The 17,405-nt window shown below is 42.8% G+C and overlaps 1 protein-coding gene across 2 annotated transcripts in view; it reads right to left on the minus strand.

The window, feature by feature from the left end:
- BUB1B (BUB1 mitotic checkpoint serine/threonine kinase B) overlaps positions 1-15,818 on the minus strand; it is a 44,157-nt gene extending 28,339 nt beyond the window's left edge. The window contains exons 1-9 of one of the 2 annotated variants that reach the window (XM_032802537.2): positions 15,695-15,818; positions 14,349-14,507; positions 9,779-9,838; positions 9,267-9,411; positions 6,941-7,137; positions 6,661-6,836; positions 6,328-6,527; positions 3,050-3,144; positions 961-1,187 (exon numbers count right to left, since the gene is read on the minus strand). In XM_032802537.2, the coding sequence (XP_032658428.1) occupies positions 961-1,187; positions 3,050-3,144; positions 6,328-6,527; positions 6,661-6,836; positions 6,941-7,137; positions 9,267-9,411; positions 9,779-9,838; positions 14,349-14,488 (1,240 nt within the window). In that variant the 5' untranslated portion in view covers positions 14,489-14,507; positions 15,695-15,818. The remainder of the gene's footprint in view (positions 1-960; positions 1,188-3,049; positions 3,145-6,327; positions 6,528-6,660; positions 6,837-6,940; positions 7,138-9,266; positions 9,412-9,778; positions 9,839-14,348; positions 14,508-15,694) is intronic. The other variant, XM_032802539.2, reaches the window with a different exon arrangement.
- Between the last annotated feature and the right edge of the window lie 1,587 nt (positions 15,819-17,405).

The following is a 17,405-nucleotide window of genomic DNA, read 5'->3' on the forward strand; positions in this document are numbered from 1 at the left end:
TATCTTGCAATGTTGGCTACAAAAATATCATGCAAATGCCTATTCTCACTTGCTGGTGCCATTGTAAATAAGAAGAGGGCAGCATCATCTCCTGTAAATGTAAATAAACTTGTTTGTCTTAGTGATTGGCTGAACAAGAAGTAAGACTGAGTTGACTTGTAGGCTCTAAAGTTTTACATTGTTTTGTTTTTGAGTGCAGTTATGTAACAAACAGAAATCTACATTTGTAAGTTGCACTTTCATGACAAAGATTGCACTACAGCACTTGTATGAGGTAAATTAAAAATACTCCATCTTTTGTTTCATTTTTACAGTGCAAATATTTGTAATAAAAAATATACACTTCAAAATTCAATTACAACACAGAATATATATGAAAATGTAGAAAAACATCCAAAATATTATATAAATTTCAATTGTTATTCTATTGTTTAACAGTGCAAATAAAACTGCAATTAATTTTTTTAATCATGATTAATTTTGTTGAGTTAATCATGTGAGTTAACTATGATTAATCGACAGCCCTACCATTACCAGAACCAAAGAGGATCAAATAGGTAAAAAGGCCCATTTGCCAAACAGATCCAATTTAATCCCTTCTATTCCTGGATAAACCCCTATAGCTGAGGCAGACAGCATACATTCCTTCCTAGGAACAGTTTGAGGAGTGCTGTCATCCACAATGGTTCACCTATTAACACTGATGAGCCAGTGAACCTCTTTCCCCTCTGCACCTGTTATAGACCTCCACGTAAGTCTTCTCAGTCCTCAGTTTCTGGTTTTCTACTCCTAGTATCAACAGGTGCTAAGCAATAGTCCTACCTGATGCTTTGCCTTCAACAGTAGCAATAATGAAGGCTGCCACACCTAATGGAAACTGCAAATGTAGTTTTCTGAAGCAATCTGAAGAAACTTCCAATCATCCCATTTTGATGCATACCTTCCCATTTTGATGCATACCTTCCCTTCTCTTTTTTGCTTTCTTTCTGTATATTTCAGCTCTGATCTCCTCCAAGGAGAACTCCTCTACTCCAGCATAAACTCTCTCTTTACAATACATTGCAATCTCTTTCTTCTCCTGACTGTCCTGTTGATGGTTTTGCACCCGTTGTAGTGGATCTTCTTCCTTCCCAGGCTTCCGAGCACTTAAAACATGATTTATGCTGGGCTCAATTTTGCAGGGAGTACTAAGAGAACAAAAGATAATTAACATTCAGCACACAGTCCCCAGAGAGGGGAGCATGGGTGGAAGTATGGATATCTCAAAGGATCCAGTTAAGTTCAGGACAGCCTATGGGCAACATAAATCAGCTCATGAAACAGGAAAGGCAACAGAAAGGAATGGAATGGCAGAAAAATTATAAGTAGACACCTATGGGTAAGTGGTAATGAACACAAGCACCAATAAGGCCTAGTCAAATAGCATACACCTGCTATACAACACGCATGTTCTAGAGTGGGAATTTTTGCCTTTAGCCCCAGAGACCCTTATGGATTCATTTGCCACCTGCAGCTTCTTGTCACCAATCACCTCCCCCACCCCCCCAACTCATTTTGTTATCTAAGCAAGAAAAGTAAGCCTTAAGACAACAGTTCCAATGTCACCACTCCCAATCAATGCAGACTTGTGAACAACTGAATCTGTGAAGTCTGTTTAACTCTGTGCAAGATGATGCTTATTGAAATTCCAGTGTAGAGTTCTGTGGAAAAAATCCTAATGCAGAAAGTTAAAAAAACTTATGTTTTCATATTAAGAAAATACTGAGAGACAACCCTGAGGCCAGCACGAAGATTTTGAAGCATGAAAGATAGAGGCCTCATAGTTGGGTTTGGGAAATTTGTTAGAGTCAGCTAAATCTATTTAGGACCCTTCTACCCCAAGCTTTCACATCATTCTGTTTTTCACTCTGTAACATGGTTCCAGTTAAACTCTTTCAAGCATAGTTTGGGGCGGGCCAATGCCCACAGCATGGACAGAACAGGATAGACTTTTCTAAACTGTTCCCATAAGGTAGAGCCTCATCCAAAACTGATTGGCCAAACCACTTAGAAAGCTAATTTAGGTGGAACCATATTTAAAATGTTTCTCAATTCCCTTTAAATTTAAGTGTAGACAGGACCACACTGTGCAAATAGCAAAGGTTCAACCTATACGGTAGGAAAGAACCATGTCAGGGGACCCAACTATATAGCATGAGGCAACTCCCATAACAGGTGAGTTATGTTTATGTCTTTAGCATAGACAGGTCCTTGCCTTGTTATAAACATGTTCCTGGATTATGATACACTTTTGGACACAGCTAGGTAGCATGGTTCCAGGACATGGCTTAAATTCCATGCACAATATACAAAACTATGGGCTTAGCTACACAGTGCAATAATGCACAACAGTGGGGTGTGAATTCTAATGTGCATCAACATTTTGTGCATGGAATCTAGCTGGCCTGTGTAGACTCTGATGGAGGACACTAGAAGTTCCCTAGAGAGCATTAATGCAGCACTGTTCACACTGTGTAGACAAGCCCTTTGAAGTAGGGAAAAATCTGTGCTGCAACCAAGCCCTTGATGTTCTTGCTTTTGTATTTTACACATAGTCAAAAAAGAAGCAATGTTAAACTCATTTTCCCTACTGCAAGATAGCTGTGGCAAGAATAACTATCACCAGTCACCTTCTCAGAAAGGGGTAAACATCGCTTCATACATCATGAAAAAAATTACAAAATGTTGAGGATATAAAAACAAGAGGAATTTACAGGCATTTTAGTGAGCAATGCACAAGCAGGAAGCTAGGTTCAAGCCAAGTAACATACTCCTCCATACTTGTCATAGAAACTTTTTGAAAGTTTTTCTGAAAAGAAAATCCCTCTTTAAGATGACTCTAAAGGTCCAAAAAACACTACGAAACATAGCTACAAACCCTGATCACACTTAGCTACTCCCTACCACCACACAGACAAGAAGTAGACTTATGAGAATTCAGGGCATCAGTGCTCTTCTCCCCAACCCTGCCAGCTCCCACTACAAGCCTTCTGAAGCGACAGAAACTCACATGACTTGTTGCTGTGCAGACTCTTCCACATATGGGGTAAAACTGGGCAGCATACAGGGCACTTCTATACCAGAGTTCATGTTACCACGAGGATGCTGAGGGAGCAGAAACTTCATGTTAGCAGCTTAAAGATTCATTCTTAAAACACACTCACAGGCTGATTTGTTCTCCTTCTCTGCCCAGACTTTTTGATGTCCATAATGACAACTCATTCCTTAGTCCTTAAAAATCCTGCCTCCATAAAAATCCATATTTCTCCAGCACTTCAGTTTCCTTCTGCTATGCAGTCAAGTTATAAAATTTCCAAATGGCCATCAGTGACGCATACCTTTCTTTTCGACTCCTATCTCATTTCCAGAGATGCTGATAATTGTCACTACCCAGGCAATATCTTTTTCCTCTTCCACCCACTTTTAGCTTAAGATTGCCCAATACTTCAGAAGCATAATCTCTACTCTCAGCTGAATGCTTCCTGACATCCCTATTTTCCTGCCTTGCAGACTATGAACAGGAAGTCAAAGGAAGCATCAAGTTGGCAACCCTTGTTCCTTCTCATTCCCCTTGACTTAATTAAAATAAGGCTGTCAAGTGATTAAATAAATGGTATTCTATTGTTTAACAGTGCGACTAATAGCGATTAATTTTTTTTTTTAAATACTTTCGGATGTTGTCTACATTTTCAAATATATTAATTTCTATTACAATACAGTACACTTTATTTTATTACAAATATTTGCTGTAAAAAAAAGAATAGTATTTTTCAATTCACCTCATACAAGTACTGTAGTGCAAGCTCTTTATCATGAAAGTTGGACTTACAAATGTAGAAGAATGTACAAAAAATAACTGCATTCAAAAATGAAACATAATACTTTAGCACCTACAAGTCCACTCAGTCCCACTTCTTGTTGACAATGTCACCTGAAAGTTCGAACAGGCATTCACATGGCACTGTTATAGCCGGCGTCGCAAGACATTTATGTGCCAGGTGCACTCAAGATTCATATGCCCCTTCATGCTTCAACCACCATTCCAGAGGACATACGTCCATGCTGATGATGGGTTCTGCTCAATAATGATCCAAAGCAAAGTGGATTGACCCATGTTCATTTTTGTCATCGGAGAGTCATGCCACTAGCACAAGGTTGATTTTCTTTTTTAGTGGTTCGATTTCTGCTGTTTCCGCATTGGAGTGTTGCTCTTTTAAGACTTCTAAAAGCATGCTCCACACCTCATCCCTCTCAGATTTTGGAAGGCACTTCAGATTCTTAAACCTTGGGTTGAGTGCTATAGCTATCTTTAGAAACCTTACATTGGTACCTTCTTTCCGTTTTGTTAAATCTGCAGTGAAAGTGTTCTTAAAATAAACATGTGCTGGGTCATCATCTGAGACTGCTATAACATGAAATATATGGCAGAATATGGGTAAAACAGAGTAGGACACATACAATTCTCCCCACAAGGAGTTCAGTCACAAATTTAATTTTTATTTTATTTTTTTTAAACGAGCATCAGCATGGAAGCATGTCCTCTGGAATGGTGACCAAAGCATGAAGGGGCATATGAATGTTTAGCATATCTGGCACATAAATACCTTGCAACGCTATCTGCAAAAGTGACATGCGAAAGCCTGTTCTCACTTTCAGGTGACATTGTAAAAAAGAAGCAGGCAGCAGTATCTCCCATAAATGTAAACAAACTTGCTTGTCTTGGTTGAACAAGAAGTAGGTCTGAGTGAACTTGTAGGCTCTAAGGTTTTACATTATTTTTGTTTTGAGTGCAGTTATGTAACAACCACCAACAACAAAAATCTACATTTGTAAGTTACACTTTCAGAATTGCACTACAATACTAGTATTTTTCAATTCACCTCATACAATTTTTGTTTATTATTTTTACAATGCAAATATTTGTAATAAAAAATATAAAGTGAGCACTGTCCACTCTGTATTGTGTTGTAATAGAAATAAATATAGTTGAAAATGTAGAAAAAAATCCAAAAATATTTAATTTCAGTTGGTCTTCTAATGTTTAACAGTGTGGCTAATCGTAATTAATTTTAAGCACATGAGTTAACTGCAATTAATCAACAGCCCTCATTAAAAACTTCAGATACTATGAACAACACTCCATTCACTTGGACCAACATGCTAGCTATGCAAACACATTTCATTCTCTTAATCAAATTGCCCTTTAACTAGTGGCAATTCTTTTCTCAGGGTTTCCATTAATTGAGTCCTTTGCTCTTTCCTACTTTTCCTTCTCTGTTTGATTTCTAACCATTTTCACTCTCATTAAACTCAGGTGGTCATATTTTCTACTGCCCTTTGACTCTTCCACATCTATTCTCTCCATCTGCTCTGACTAAGTCATTCAGGTATTGGAGCGATGGAGGCCAGAAGTACCTATATAAACAAACGTTTTACTTAATTTCAGCTGCTCTAAGCTAACATCTGAGACCAAACTGCTTCTTTTCAAAGAGGAGCAGCCTGAAGCACAATCTCTTCTCCCTCAGCCTTTCCCTGTCTGTCTGCAAGCCTCTCTACATCGCTAGTGTATTGCCTTGCTGCAACTTCTCCTCAAATACCTTCTTGATGCTTTTGATGAATCAGCTTAACTGCCACCACTCTTAAGTCTCAGTTCTCCAGCCACCAGACTTGTGGAATGTTACTGACCCCCCTTCCCATGCATATAAAGCTGCACAACCACATCCTCAAGCTATTGCACAGGTTGTGCTGCACTAAGCCAATTTAGCTGCAGCTAATTAATCTTCTGCTTTGCTCTCATCTCATGTCACAGGACTAACCAAAATTTGTGAGTGCATGTGTGTACACACAACCACACACACCTTCCCTCCCATCCCTTTTCCTACTCCACCCTTGGCCAGCTTCTCTCCTTTCCACCCCACCCTAGCTCCATGATAGGGTACGAGGTCTCTTCTGTTGCACCTTCTCATTAGCAAGAATTAGACTCAGCAGACATATCTGTTGACTTCACAGTGGCAAGGGAGCTCTCTTGTAAATCAGTAGAGCTAAGGGGCTGGAAGCAGAGATGTGGAGATTTTTTAGGAAGTTATAGAAATAGCTTGGCTTAGGAAGAAATCTTAGATTGAGGTTTTTGTTATACGAGTTACAATAAAGCTAAATCCTAAAGGAGGGAGGTAAGTTTTACTTCATATATAGCATGTGTAGACTTAATTTGAAAGAGACTGGGAAAAATCACTTACTCTTATAACCTCCCTCCTCCTTTTTTAACCAACCAGCCTTGCCACTCCTTACCCTGCCCGAGTTCCAAGGTCCTGCCTTCAGTTCGTTCTCTTTGGCCCTTCTTGTTGGGGGTGCTGCCCATGGCTGTGGTGTAAGTATAGGAAGCTCAGCTCTGGAGATTGAGGCTGCATTCTCATCAAATACAGCAAAATTTGGGCCATTTGATACCTGTTGAAATGTTGAATTCTGGAAGCTTTGGCCTCGGTTTGCAGCTAGATGTAAAAAGGAGACAAGTTGTATATGAATAATGTTAGGAAGTTATTTGCATACTATACTCAAGTGTATTTTTGACATCACAAGATTACTGTTTTTCAATAAGCATAAGGATTGACCAGCCGAACTTACCTTTAAGAGCATCGCCTACTCGACTGATTGGGGCTCTCACGTTTTTCTTCCCCTTGCCTTTCAGTTCTGCCAGTGAGCATCTTTGGGTTTCAGTTATAACAGGAAGATCCAACTCCTCCTCCTCATCTTGCTCAAGTCCCAGCAGGGTCTGTCGAGAGACACGGGCTTGAAACTGCCTGAAGAAATGCAAAAAAGTCAGTGTGAATTTCACTACACAGGTTGCCTATTCAGAGCCGTACAAAACAAATCCATTTTTACTCATTCCACGGGCAAGTTTTACCTGTGATGGGACTGTAGTTTGTCTTGAGGCTCAGCCCTGCGTTGAAGCCCTTCCTGGAATATTAAATCTGCTTTCTTATAACTACCTCTCGCCTCAAGTGCCTCTGCCCATGTGATGTAGAATAACGCCAGCGATGTGCCAATTTCCTGGCTGTGTAGATAACTGTAGAGGTCCAACGGTTCACTACAGTAGTTTCCCTGCAATAGCCCAGAAGTTTCAGTGATTTACTGCACCAAGTTAAAAAAAAAAAATTAAATAAAAATAAAGACTCTGGGTCTATTGCTGCCCTATGATGTACCTGCAAGGCTTCCATTGTTTTCAATTCAAGTTCCACAAGAGCAGACCCAAGGTTAGACATAATTCTTTGCATTTAAGAGAAATATCAAGAGTTCACAAGATGAGGAAAGCAATTGCTAGAAATTCAAATATACTGCTACTAAGCAAGACTGCTATTGCTACCTATGACTCCATGCATATACTTCATGGGTGATAGAAAATGCCTATATGTAAGTTTAATTTTTCTTTATAATAGTGTTTAAGAATTGTTTAAGGTGCCAGACTAATGGCCCTGTAGGAAAAACTCCTGTTAATCCTCAGAACAGGTACACCCTACCCTGTCAACAGCTTGACGTTTGGGGAATGGGAAGAGAAGCAAGAAGAAAGACCACCTCTAGCATCCAGAAGGCAACTTAAGATTTAGGGAATTCATTTAGTACCAAACTCAATTTGGTACCAACTAAGATGAAAGTTAGTGGTAGTTTTGATGTGGAACTGAATGGGCATCCTATATCATTAACTTTAAAATCACTCCCAAACCAGGCTAGATTCAGAATGGTGATCTACAAACCACCATCACTAACCTCAAGCCATCCAGATCCAGTCCGTCCAACAAATGCACCTTGTGAAACCAGCACAACAGTGCTAATCAACATTTATTGTGTTAAATTATTTCAGGTCTCATTTTATAACTTGGGCTAGAAAAGTTACACTAAAACTAGAACCCTTCCTTCTGCCTCAGAAGCAAGCAAAGCTTTACGCTGGTCTGATCTTCACTGGAAGGAAAGCAGAGTTGTTAGGGTATTACTGTAATACCTAGAAGACCTAGTTATGGACCAAGCCCCCACTGTGTTAGGCACTGTAGTTACAGAACAACCAAAAAAAAAAAAAAAGCCTCTGCCATAAAGATCTTCCAATTTTACTTTATTTTTTTGACTGTTACATTAGTTTTGGAATTAGCTTCTTTTCACTGTAAGGCAGGTGAGTGGCAGCAGGATTCTCACTTCATCTTAACTACAGATGTTAGATAGTTCAGGATCACCCATTTTCCTACCTGAAGGGACCAATGAAAACACCACTCTGAGGGACAAGGAAAAGGATATGAACTTTATGAAGCATCCATGTGTGATAGTAGATAGAGGACATTATGTGTCTTCCAGGAGTAGCAATCTTGCCTAACAGAAGACTTAGTCTTCCCCTACCGGGGCAATGCAGAAGAGAGGGTAATAGGCAGAAGGAACCCGGTTCTGGGAAGCAAAAAGTGCTTCAAAAAGGATGTGCTGCCTCTTAGAAACACACAGGGCATATGCAGTGGAAAATGAGCCCCCTAAAGAAGCCTGTGGACTGCTGTTGCATATGGTGCACCTGTGCCTTTAAAAAAAAAAAAATGTTTTTGAAATGTTTTTGCCTGCTATTGTTATGACATTTAAGACAACTAGGAAAAGATTACAAGAGAAAATTTTCTTCTTTCCATTTATGCTGTGTATTCAGTTTCACTGTCAGTTTCCTCTGTTTGTGTGTGTTTTCCATGCAGCAAAAGGGGAGAGAAGAAAAACATCAAAGGATGAAAAACCATGAGCCATTCTGAGGCTTAGGGGCAGATATAGTAGCTGACACTTCATTTATCCCTCACTGTTTATATATTTTAAAAAACCAATTGACTAGATTTCAAGTCAGCTGCATTCCTTTAAGCTTCTTCTGCTCTGTTTAACTGATCAGAGAATCAAGCTGCATCAGTCTGAAGAAATATGTAGTTTTTCAAATGAATACTTCTGAAGAAAGCCAGGTACAATTTCTGTCCAGGCTGAATGACACCAGAAGACTCCTGAAGATTCCATTGGAAGAGCAGTCTTTAAATGACAGATTGGTATATGAATCCTATATTGTGAATAGCTGTCACGTGCCTGACAGAAGTGTAAAGAACTAATCTTAAATTTGCACTGGTAGCAGTCACAAAATGCACTGTACAAAGAAAAGCAGTTTAGTAACATCCAAAAGCTTCAGAAAATGCTTAAGAAAGTACCTAAGAGAACATCAAAAGGATACTTACAAACTTGAGCCAGAGACTGAGATAGCGAGGGTCTTTGTAGTATCTCTGCTGCTCATTCAGTGCTTTTACAGCTCTCTCCAGCACAGCTGAGAGATTGCTCTCTTTTCCACCTTGAGGGAATGTTTGCTCTGTCCATTTGATGTATCTGCAAATGGTATAAAAATAAATAGAGGCATCTTAATTTCTATATATTATGAAGAGAAAAGAAGAAAAATTTGGTTTATAGTACTGAAAAAAAGATAGATCATAGATTATTACAACAGAAGACATTTCTCTTTGTAGACCTTAACCCATTGATGAGGGGGTTTCTGTTAACAAAATGAAAGCACTTTGCTGCTCATCTAGGAATTTACAAGAAGTGAATAGAGTGTCCTGTGGCACCTTATATACTAACAGATGTTTTGGAGCATGAGCTTTCATGGGTGAATACCTACATGAAACTCTACAATTTCCAACTATTAGAGATTTGAGAGATTTTACTGTCCCATTCTAGCAAAATAAAGATTGCCTACCTGTCCCAAACATCCAATGGATCATCCCCAGAATAAAAGCGGATTTCAGATTCAAATCCCCTAGAAAAAGATACAACACGATATGTAAACAGTAGTTCAGTAACTACAAAGATATAGTTAACATGGCAAAAAACAAGATCATCACTCCTATTCAAGCAGCAGAGAATCCTGTGGCACTTTATAGACTAACAGACGTTTTGGAGCGTGAGCTTTCGTGGGTGAATGCCCACTTCATCAGACGCAGGTAGTGGAAATTTCCAGGGGCAGGTATATATATGCTAGCAAGCAAGCTAGAGATAACGAGGTTAGTTCATCAGGAGGATGAAGGCCCTGGTTCTAGCAGTTGAGGTGTAAAACCAAGGAGGAGAAACTGGTTCTGTTAATTTGCAAGCATTCAGTTCTTGTTTAGTCTGAGCTGATGGTGTCAAATTTGCAGATGAACTGAACTCAGCAGTTTCTCTTTGAAGTCTGGTCCTGAAGTTTTTTTGCTGCAGATGGCCACCTTAAGATCTGCTTATGTGTGGCCAAGGAGGTTGAAGTGCTCTCCTACAGGTTTTTGTATATTACCATTCCCGATATCTGATTTGTGTCCATTTATCCTTTTCCGTAGAGACTGTCCATTTGGCGATGTACATAGCAGAGGGCATTGCTGCATATATTACATGTGGATGTGCAGGTGAATGAACGTGATGTGTGGCTGATCTGGTTAGGTCCTGTGATGGTGTGCTGTTAATAGATGGGCAGAGCTGGCATCGAGGTTTGTGCATGGATGGTTCCTGAGCTAGAGTTACTATGGTACGGTGGTGCAGTTGCTGGTGAGAATATGTTTCAGGTTGGCAGGTGTCTGTGGCAAGGATTGGCCTGCACCAAGACATTGTGAAAGTGTGGATCATTGTCCAGGATGATTGTAGATCCTGATGATGTGTTGAGGTTTTAGTGGGGGGCTGTATTGATGGCCAGTGGAGTCCTGTTGTTCTTTCTTGAGTTTGTCTGCAGTAGGAGGCTTCTGGTACACGTCTGGCTCTGTTTCCTAATTTCCTCGGCGGTATTGAGTTTTGAGATGCTTGTGGAGATTTTGTAGGTGTTGGTCTCTGTCTGAGGGTTAGAGCAGAGTCGGTTTACCTCAGTGCTTGGCTGTAGACAATGGATTGTGTGATGTGCCTGGGATGGAAGCTGGAGGCTGAAGTACGCATAGCGGTCGGTAGGTTTCGATATAGGTGGGTTAATGTGACCATCACTCATTTGCACCGTGGTGTCTAGAAAGTGGACCTCCCGTGTAGATGTTCCAGGCTGAGGTTGATGGTGGGGTGGAAGTTGTTGAAATCGTGGTGAATTTTTCCAGAGTCTCCTTCCATGGGTCCAGATGATGAAGATGTCATCAATGTAGTGTAGGTAGAGAAGGGCGTGAGTGGACGAGAGATGAGGAAGCGTTGTTCCAGGTCAGCCATAAAATTATTGCAATTGTGGGGCCATGCGGGTGCCCATAGCAGCACTGATCTGGAGATATATATTGTCAAACTTGAATAGTTGTGTGTGAGTATAAAGGCATAGAGCTCAGCAGCCAGTTGTGCTGTGGCATCATCAACGATACTGTTCCTGACAGCTTGTATTCCATCTGTGTGTGGATGTTGTGTAGGAAGCCTCTACATCCATGTGGTAGATTGTGTTTTCTGGGAGGTGACCAATGCATTTGAGTTTCCTCAGGAATCAGTGGTGTCACGGAGATAGCTGGAGTGCTGGTGGATAGGTTGAGTAGAGAGTCCACATATCCAGACATCCTCAATGAGAATGCAATGCCCGAGTGATGGGGCGTCAGGTTGTGGATCTGGGTAGTAGATAGAATACCTGGTCAGGCTCTAAGGTATGCTGATTTGTTCCGGTGTTATGTAGGAGCGTCCTGAGTAGATGGTGCAGTTTCTTAGTGTATTCCTCAGTGGGATCTGAGGGAATGGCCTGTAGAATTTGGTATTGGAGAGTTGTCTGGCAGCCTCCTTTTGGAGTCAGACCGTTTATACGACAACAGCACCTCCTTTATCAGCCTCTTTGATGATAATGTCAGGGTTTTCTGAGGCTGTGATGCATTGCGTTCTGCACACTTAGGTTATGAGGCAAGCGTGTTGTTCCATGATTTCTGCCTGTCACGTCGGCGGAAGCATTCAACGTATAGGTCCAGATTGTCATTTCGACCTCAAGAGGAGTCATGTGGAGTCTTCTTCTTGTGCTGTTGTTGGAGGGTACCTGTGTATCAGTGCACTGTCCATGTTGTCCTGGAAGTATTTCGAGTCGGAGATGACAAAAGTAGGTTCCAGATCGCCACAGAACTGTATCATGTTGTGGGGGGTGGCAGGCAGAAAGAGAGTCCCCGAGATAGGAACAGACTTTTCTTCTGGCTGAGTGTGTAGTTGATGATTGACGATGTGTGGTGGGTTAGGATACTATGGTTGTGTCCCCATGTGGCAGGTAGGAGTTTAGACAGCTTACAGTCCTTTTTCCTTGTAGAGAGGTGAAGTGAGTGGTGATCTCCTGTCTTATTTTAGTGAAGTCGTTTTATGGAAGTTTGTTATTAATGAAATGCTGATCAGTGGTTCCTCAGTTTCTTTGATAGTGATGGCAATCTCTCACTGTGGTCTGTGTAGTATGTAGAGCAGTGGATTTTTTTTATTTTTAGTCCATTTGGTAGATGTCCATCCATTTGCATTTGAAAGGAAGATATATCTGTCTGTATTTGTGCAATTTTCTTCATGAGGTTGATGGTCTGGACAATGATTCCACACTTTTACAGGTCTTGGGTGGCAGGCCAATCCTTGCCCAAGACAACCTGCCAACTGAAACATATTCTCACCAGCAACTGCACAACCGTACCACAGTAACTCTAGCTCAGGAACACAATCCATGCAACAAACCTGATGCCAGCTCTGCCACATATCTACAACCAGCGCACCATCACAGGACCTAACAATCAACGCCAACCATCACCGTTCATTTCACTGCACATCCACCAATGTAATATACCCCATCATATGCCAGCATGCCCCTCTGCTATGTATCATCGGCCAAACTGACGTCTCTACGGAAAAGGATAATGGAACAAATCAGATATCGGAATGGCAATATACCAAAAACCTGTAGGAGAGCACTTCAAACCTCCGGCCACACTAATAGCCAGACCTAAGGTGGCCATCCTGCAGCAAAAAAACTTCAGGCCAGACTTCAAAGAGAACTGCTGAGCTTCAGTTCATCTGCAAATTGACCCATATCAGCTCAGGACTAAACAATAAGATCCGGCAATGCCCCCCTTGTGCAAAAAAATTATTATAACAAAAATGAAAACCAGTTTTTCTCCTCCTGGTTTCCCTCAACTGCTAGAACAGGGCTATCCTCTGATGAACTAACTTCGTCTATCTAGCTTGCTTGCTAGATTATATACCTGCCCTGGAAATATTCCACTACCTGCTGTCGAATGAAGTGGGTATCGCCACGAAAGCTCACGCTCCAAAACGTCTGTTAGTCTATAAGGTGCCACAGGATTCTCTGCTGCTTTTACAGATCCAGACTAACACGGCTACCCCTCTGATACTTGACTCCTATTCAAATCACTGTGACTATTTCTTCGGAGACAAACTTGTTTATTTCTCCTGAAACAGGACCCAGTCCTGCTCCCACCGGCGTCAAAGGAACCAAATCAGGCTCTTAAACCACCCTTGGACACGTTTTCTAGTACTCTGACATTTAACAACAAGTAGGCATTGGAACAGCCTTTCAGTGCACATTTCCAAGTTACTATCCTGAGAATCATATGGTCCCATCAAAGAGAATTCTTGTACCCTGCTATGGGAAGTTACCAGGGAGGGAAAGATAATCAACTGACAGGTAGCCCATTTTGATGGATTATTATAGTGGAGAGGTGTTTCTCCCTGACAAGTAGCCGCTCTTTCCAGATTATTATGGGAGTGCACAACTCCTACCTGTTCAGTACTTTCATTTGGAAGATTAATATAAAGCAAAGGGTGAAAAAAGGAGGGACATCCTCCTGTAATATTTGTATATTCCTCTTTAGAAGACTATTCAGACACAAGAGATTCTCCTTAGTGCAGTGTTCTCAAACTTTCTTATTGATGACCCCTTTCATATAGCAAGCCTCTGAGTGCGACCTTCCCTTATAAATTAAAAACAACTTTTTTATATATTTAACATCATTATAAATGCTGGAAGCAAAGCAGAGCTGTGGTAGACGTTGACAGCTCACGACCCCCCCATGTAATAACCTCGCAATCCCTAAGGGGTCCCAAACCCCAGAGTTTGAGAACCCCTGCCTTAGTGCTTGCAGTTTAAACGTTCCACTACTGAACCATGAAAGAATTCCTTCTGGCACCAGCCCTTCATCTATACATTGCATAACAGGCAAATTCCTTTGACAGCTTTAGTGTGCTACAACCATACACAGCAGCATTAGTAAAGATTCAGACTGTACTTCTGCTCCCTACACTCTTCTTATAGCCAGGAGACTAATGGTGGAAACTCAACAGAAGGTACAGAAACACTGATGAAAATAGGTCAATATTTTACTCACTGTTTTTGTTGCTGAATAGCTGTGTGGCTGGAAGTCTCCTGGTGAGCCAAGACTTCCTGCAGGGTAGACATGACCCGCCCCTGTCTCAAGGGTTGCACATTCTCTTTACTCAGCTCCCACTCATTCCACTCCTGTGACATGGTGACCTCTCCTGAAACACTGCACAAGAAAGTTAACAATAGAGAAAGGGTGGTCCAGAGCTTCAGGCGCTAGCCTGGGACTTACTTGACACACCCAATTCTCTGCTCTGCCACAGACTTCCCACAACCTCAGGCAAGTCACTTAACTCTCTCTCTGCCTCAGTTCCCCATGTGCAAAACAGGGATAACAGCACTTTCCTGTGTTGCAAAGGTGTTATGAGGATAACTGCATTAAAAATTGTGAGGCGATTAGATGCTACAGTAAAAGGGGGTGGGCCAGACAGATAGAATACCATGGACTCCTGTTATACTCCTATTAAAGCTACAACTTGAGAAGAGTGAGGATGAGAGAGAGACCCTTGATGGGGTATTAACTAAATGAACCACCAACTTTAAGCATTGGCTGAAAAAGCACAGCCACTGTGGCTCTTCTATAGACTTGGCAGAATTCTATGTTTTATAATTTTGACAGATAATATAGATGCTTAATTTTAAACATTTCTCCTATTTACATGGTCAGTTGCATTAAATTATGGGTTTTAAGCATTTTGTTTCGTTTTTATCAATTTACATTTTCACAGTTGCAGGAAATTAGGGTGACCAGACAGCAAGTGTGAAAAATCAGGATGAGAGGGGGATAGGAGCCTATAAGAAAAAGACCCCAAAATTGGGACATCTGGAAATGATGCGGGGAGAGGGGAGGGGAGGTCAGGCAATAAGTACTGACTGACAGCAGAGGTGGGGGTTTAAAAAGGTAACGCTTTATAAGACAGTCTCTCAACATCACAGAACAAAACTATACAAACTAAACATCTTTCAATCAGAAGCTCTGGAGCTGTGTTTTTTTTTTTACTTTGCCTATGGGTAAGGGGCAGTAACGATGGACAGAATCGCGTTTCTGTGGGTTTGCCGGTGCAGGGTGAAATCCCGGCTTTGCTGGCATTTACCAATAACAATGTAATCGGGGGGGGGGGCCCTCAGCAGCGGCCCCCATTGCGCAGGGCGGGCGGGGCTGGTGCATCTACCACACGGTGGTTTGTAGACCCCCCCGCCCCTCCTCACGGTGAAGGGGGAGACCGAGGTTCTGAGATCGCTGGGGAATGTCCGAAGGGCCAGCCCTTCCCGGGACACCGCGCTGAGCCACCGCGGAGCCGTCCTGCCCTCAGCGCTCCCCGGGCCGCCTCCCCTCGAGCCGCTCTCGCTCACCCACCTGGCGCGGCAATCACAGGTCCGCGGGCCACGGACACCGGCTCGGCGCCTCTAAGTCCCAACAGCAGCCAGCTCGCTCCGTTCGAGAGTTTAAACTTCAACCGCCACCAGCCTCGGCCCCATTGGCCGGTCCCTAGTCCCACGAACACATCTGATTGGTCCCGCGGCCCGCCAGAGCCTCCATCAGCAGAAGCGTAGTTTCCGCTGGGCCTATTTGCTACGGTAAAGCGTGGGGTGGGGTGGGGTCGGGTCGGGTCCTGCCCCTGTGCAGCGGGAGTCCGAGTCTGCGTTCTTTCTGGGTGCTGCTGGCTGGAGCATCACAGGGTTCAGGCTGACATCGGCCCTTCATTAAGCTCAAAGCCCCACAAAATTGCTGGTCAGGCCCTGGTCTTCAGCCGGCAGGGACAGCATCAGGGTTGCCAACCAGCTAATCCCACAGACTCCCCTGGCAGTCCGCGCTCACTCTATTCCTTTCTGCCCCGCATGCTCTCTTCCACCCTCACTCACTTTCCCAGGCTGGGGTAAAGGGTTGGGATTCAGGAGGGGGTATGGGCTTGGGGAGGGAGTTTGGGAGGAGGCTAAGGACAGGGGGTGAGGTGTCCTGGCTGTGGCTGGGTGGTGGTTACTTTGAGCAGCTCCTGGAAGGGAAAATGGGAGAATTTTCAGAGGCCTGGAAAAGGGACGAATGTAGTGTCCAGCTATAAGAAGGGAAATAAGGACAACCGAGGGAATTACAGACCAGTCAGCTTAACTTCAGTACTGAGAAAGCTAATGGAGCAAATAATTAAGCAATCAGTTACAAGGGATGCCAGATAATCCACATGCGCAGGAAGGTTTAGCCAGCCTTCAACAGAAAACCAATATATGGACAGTCAGAAAAGCCTGGCTAAGGTTATCCCATCCAAAGGATGGCTCAAGATGGGCCTACATCCTCCAACCATACCTTTGCTCTTCTTACCTGCAATGGCAAATCTTGGAGGAAAAGAGGAAGGGGTAGGTCTCAGGGACAACTATACCACCTAGTGTTCGGTTAATCCTCAGTCTGACTGAGTAACCAGTTCCCGTCATTGATGCTCAGAGTTAACTACTGAGAGTTGCGTTCAAATCCCTCCTACCATGACAGTTAGAACCATTAAGTTATCTTTATGGAAAAGTGCCATGCTATTCCTGCAAACAGTGCTGCATCTCGCAACAGTGCCACTACAGCATGTGGGGTAACTACTGAGTAGAATACTGTCAGATTTTTTTAAATAAGAGTGAAAGGGAAATTTAGAGAGAGGGATCTCACGTGGTTGAGATTTTCACCTTCTTGCATTAAAAAGTATCAGATCAAAAAAAGCCACCCAGGGTGCTGCTGCATCGGAGCAGGCCAGTCCTCACCAGTTGATGAGTACTGATTGGACTGCAGGGGAAACAAACTGCTTGGCTAAGCCCAAGAGAACCAGATCCCTCAGCTGGGGAGTGAGACATCACTGGCCCAGGGCTGGGTGGAGCCCTCTCTCCTCAGCGCAGCCCCAGAACTGAGAGAGAGGACCTGGGCTGAGGGGATTCCTCTCTCCGTGTCACAACCCACGCTGAGAGAGAGCCCTCTCTCCCTGCCACAGCCCCAAGGCTGGGGGAGAAGCATCTCTCCCCACCGCAGCCCTGGGGCTGTTTGAGAGGTGTCTTGCTCTGCCACAGCCCCAGAGCTGGGGGAGAAGTGTCTCGC

This window comes from Chelonoidis abingdonii, chromosome 4 (genome assembly GCF_003597395.2).
Source record: "Chelonoidis abingdonii isolate Lonesome George chromosome 4, CheloAbing_2.0, whole genome shotgun sequence".
Classification (NCBI taxonomy): Eukaryota; Metazoa; Chordata; order Testudines; family Testudinidae; genus Chelonoidis; species Chelonoidis abingdonii.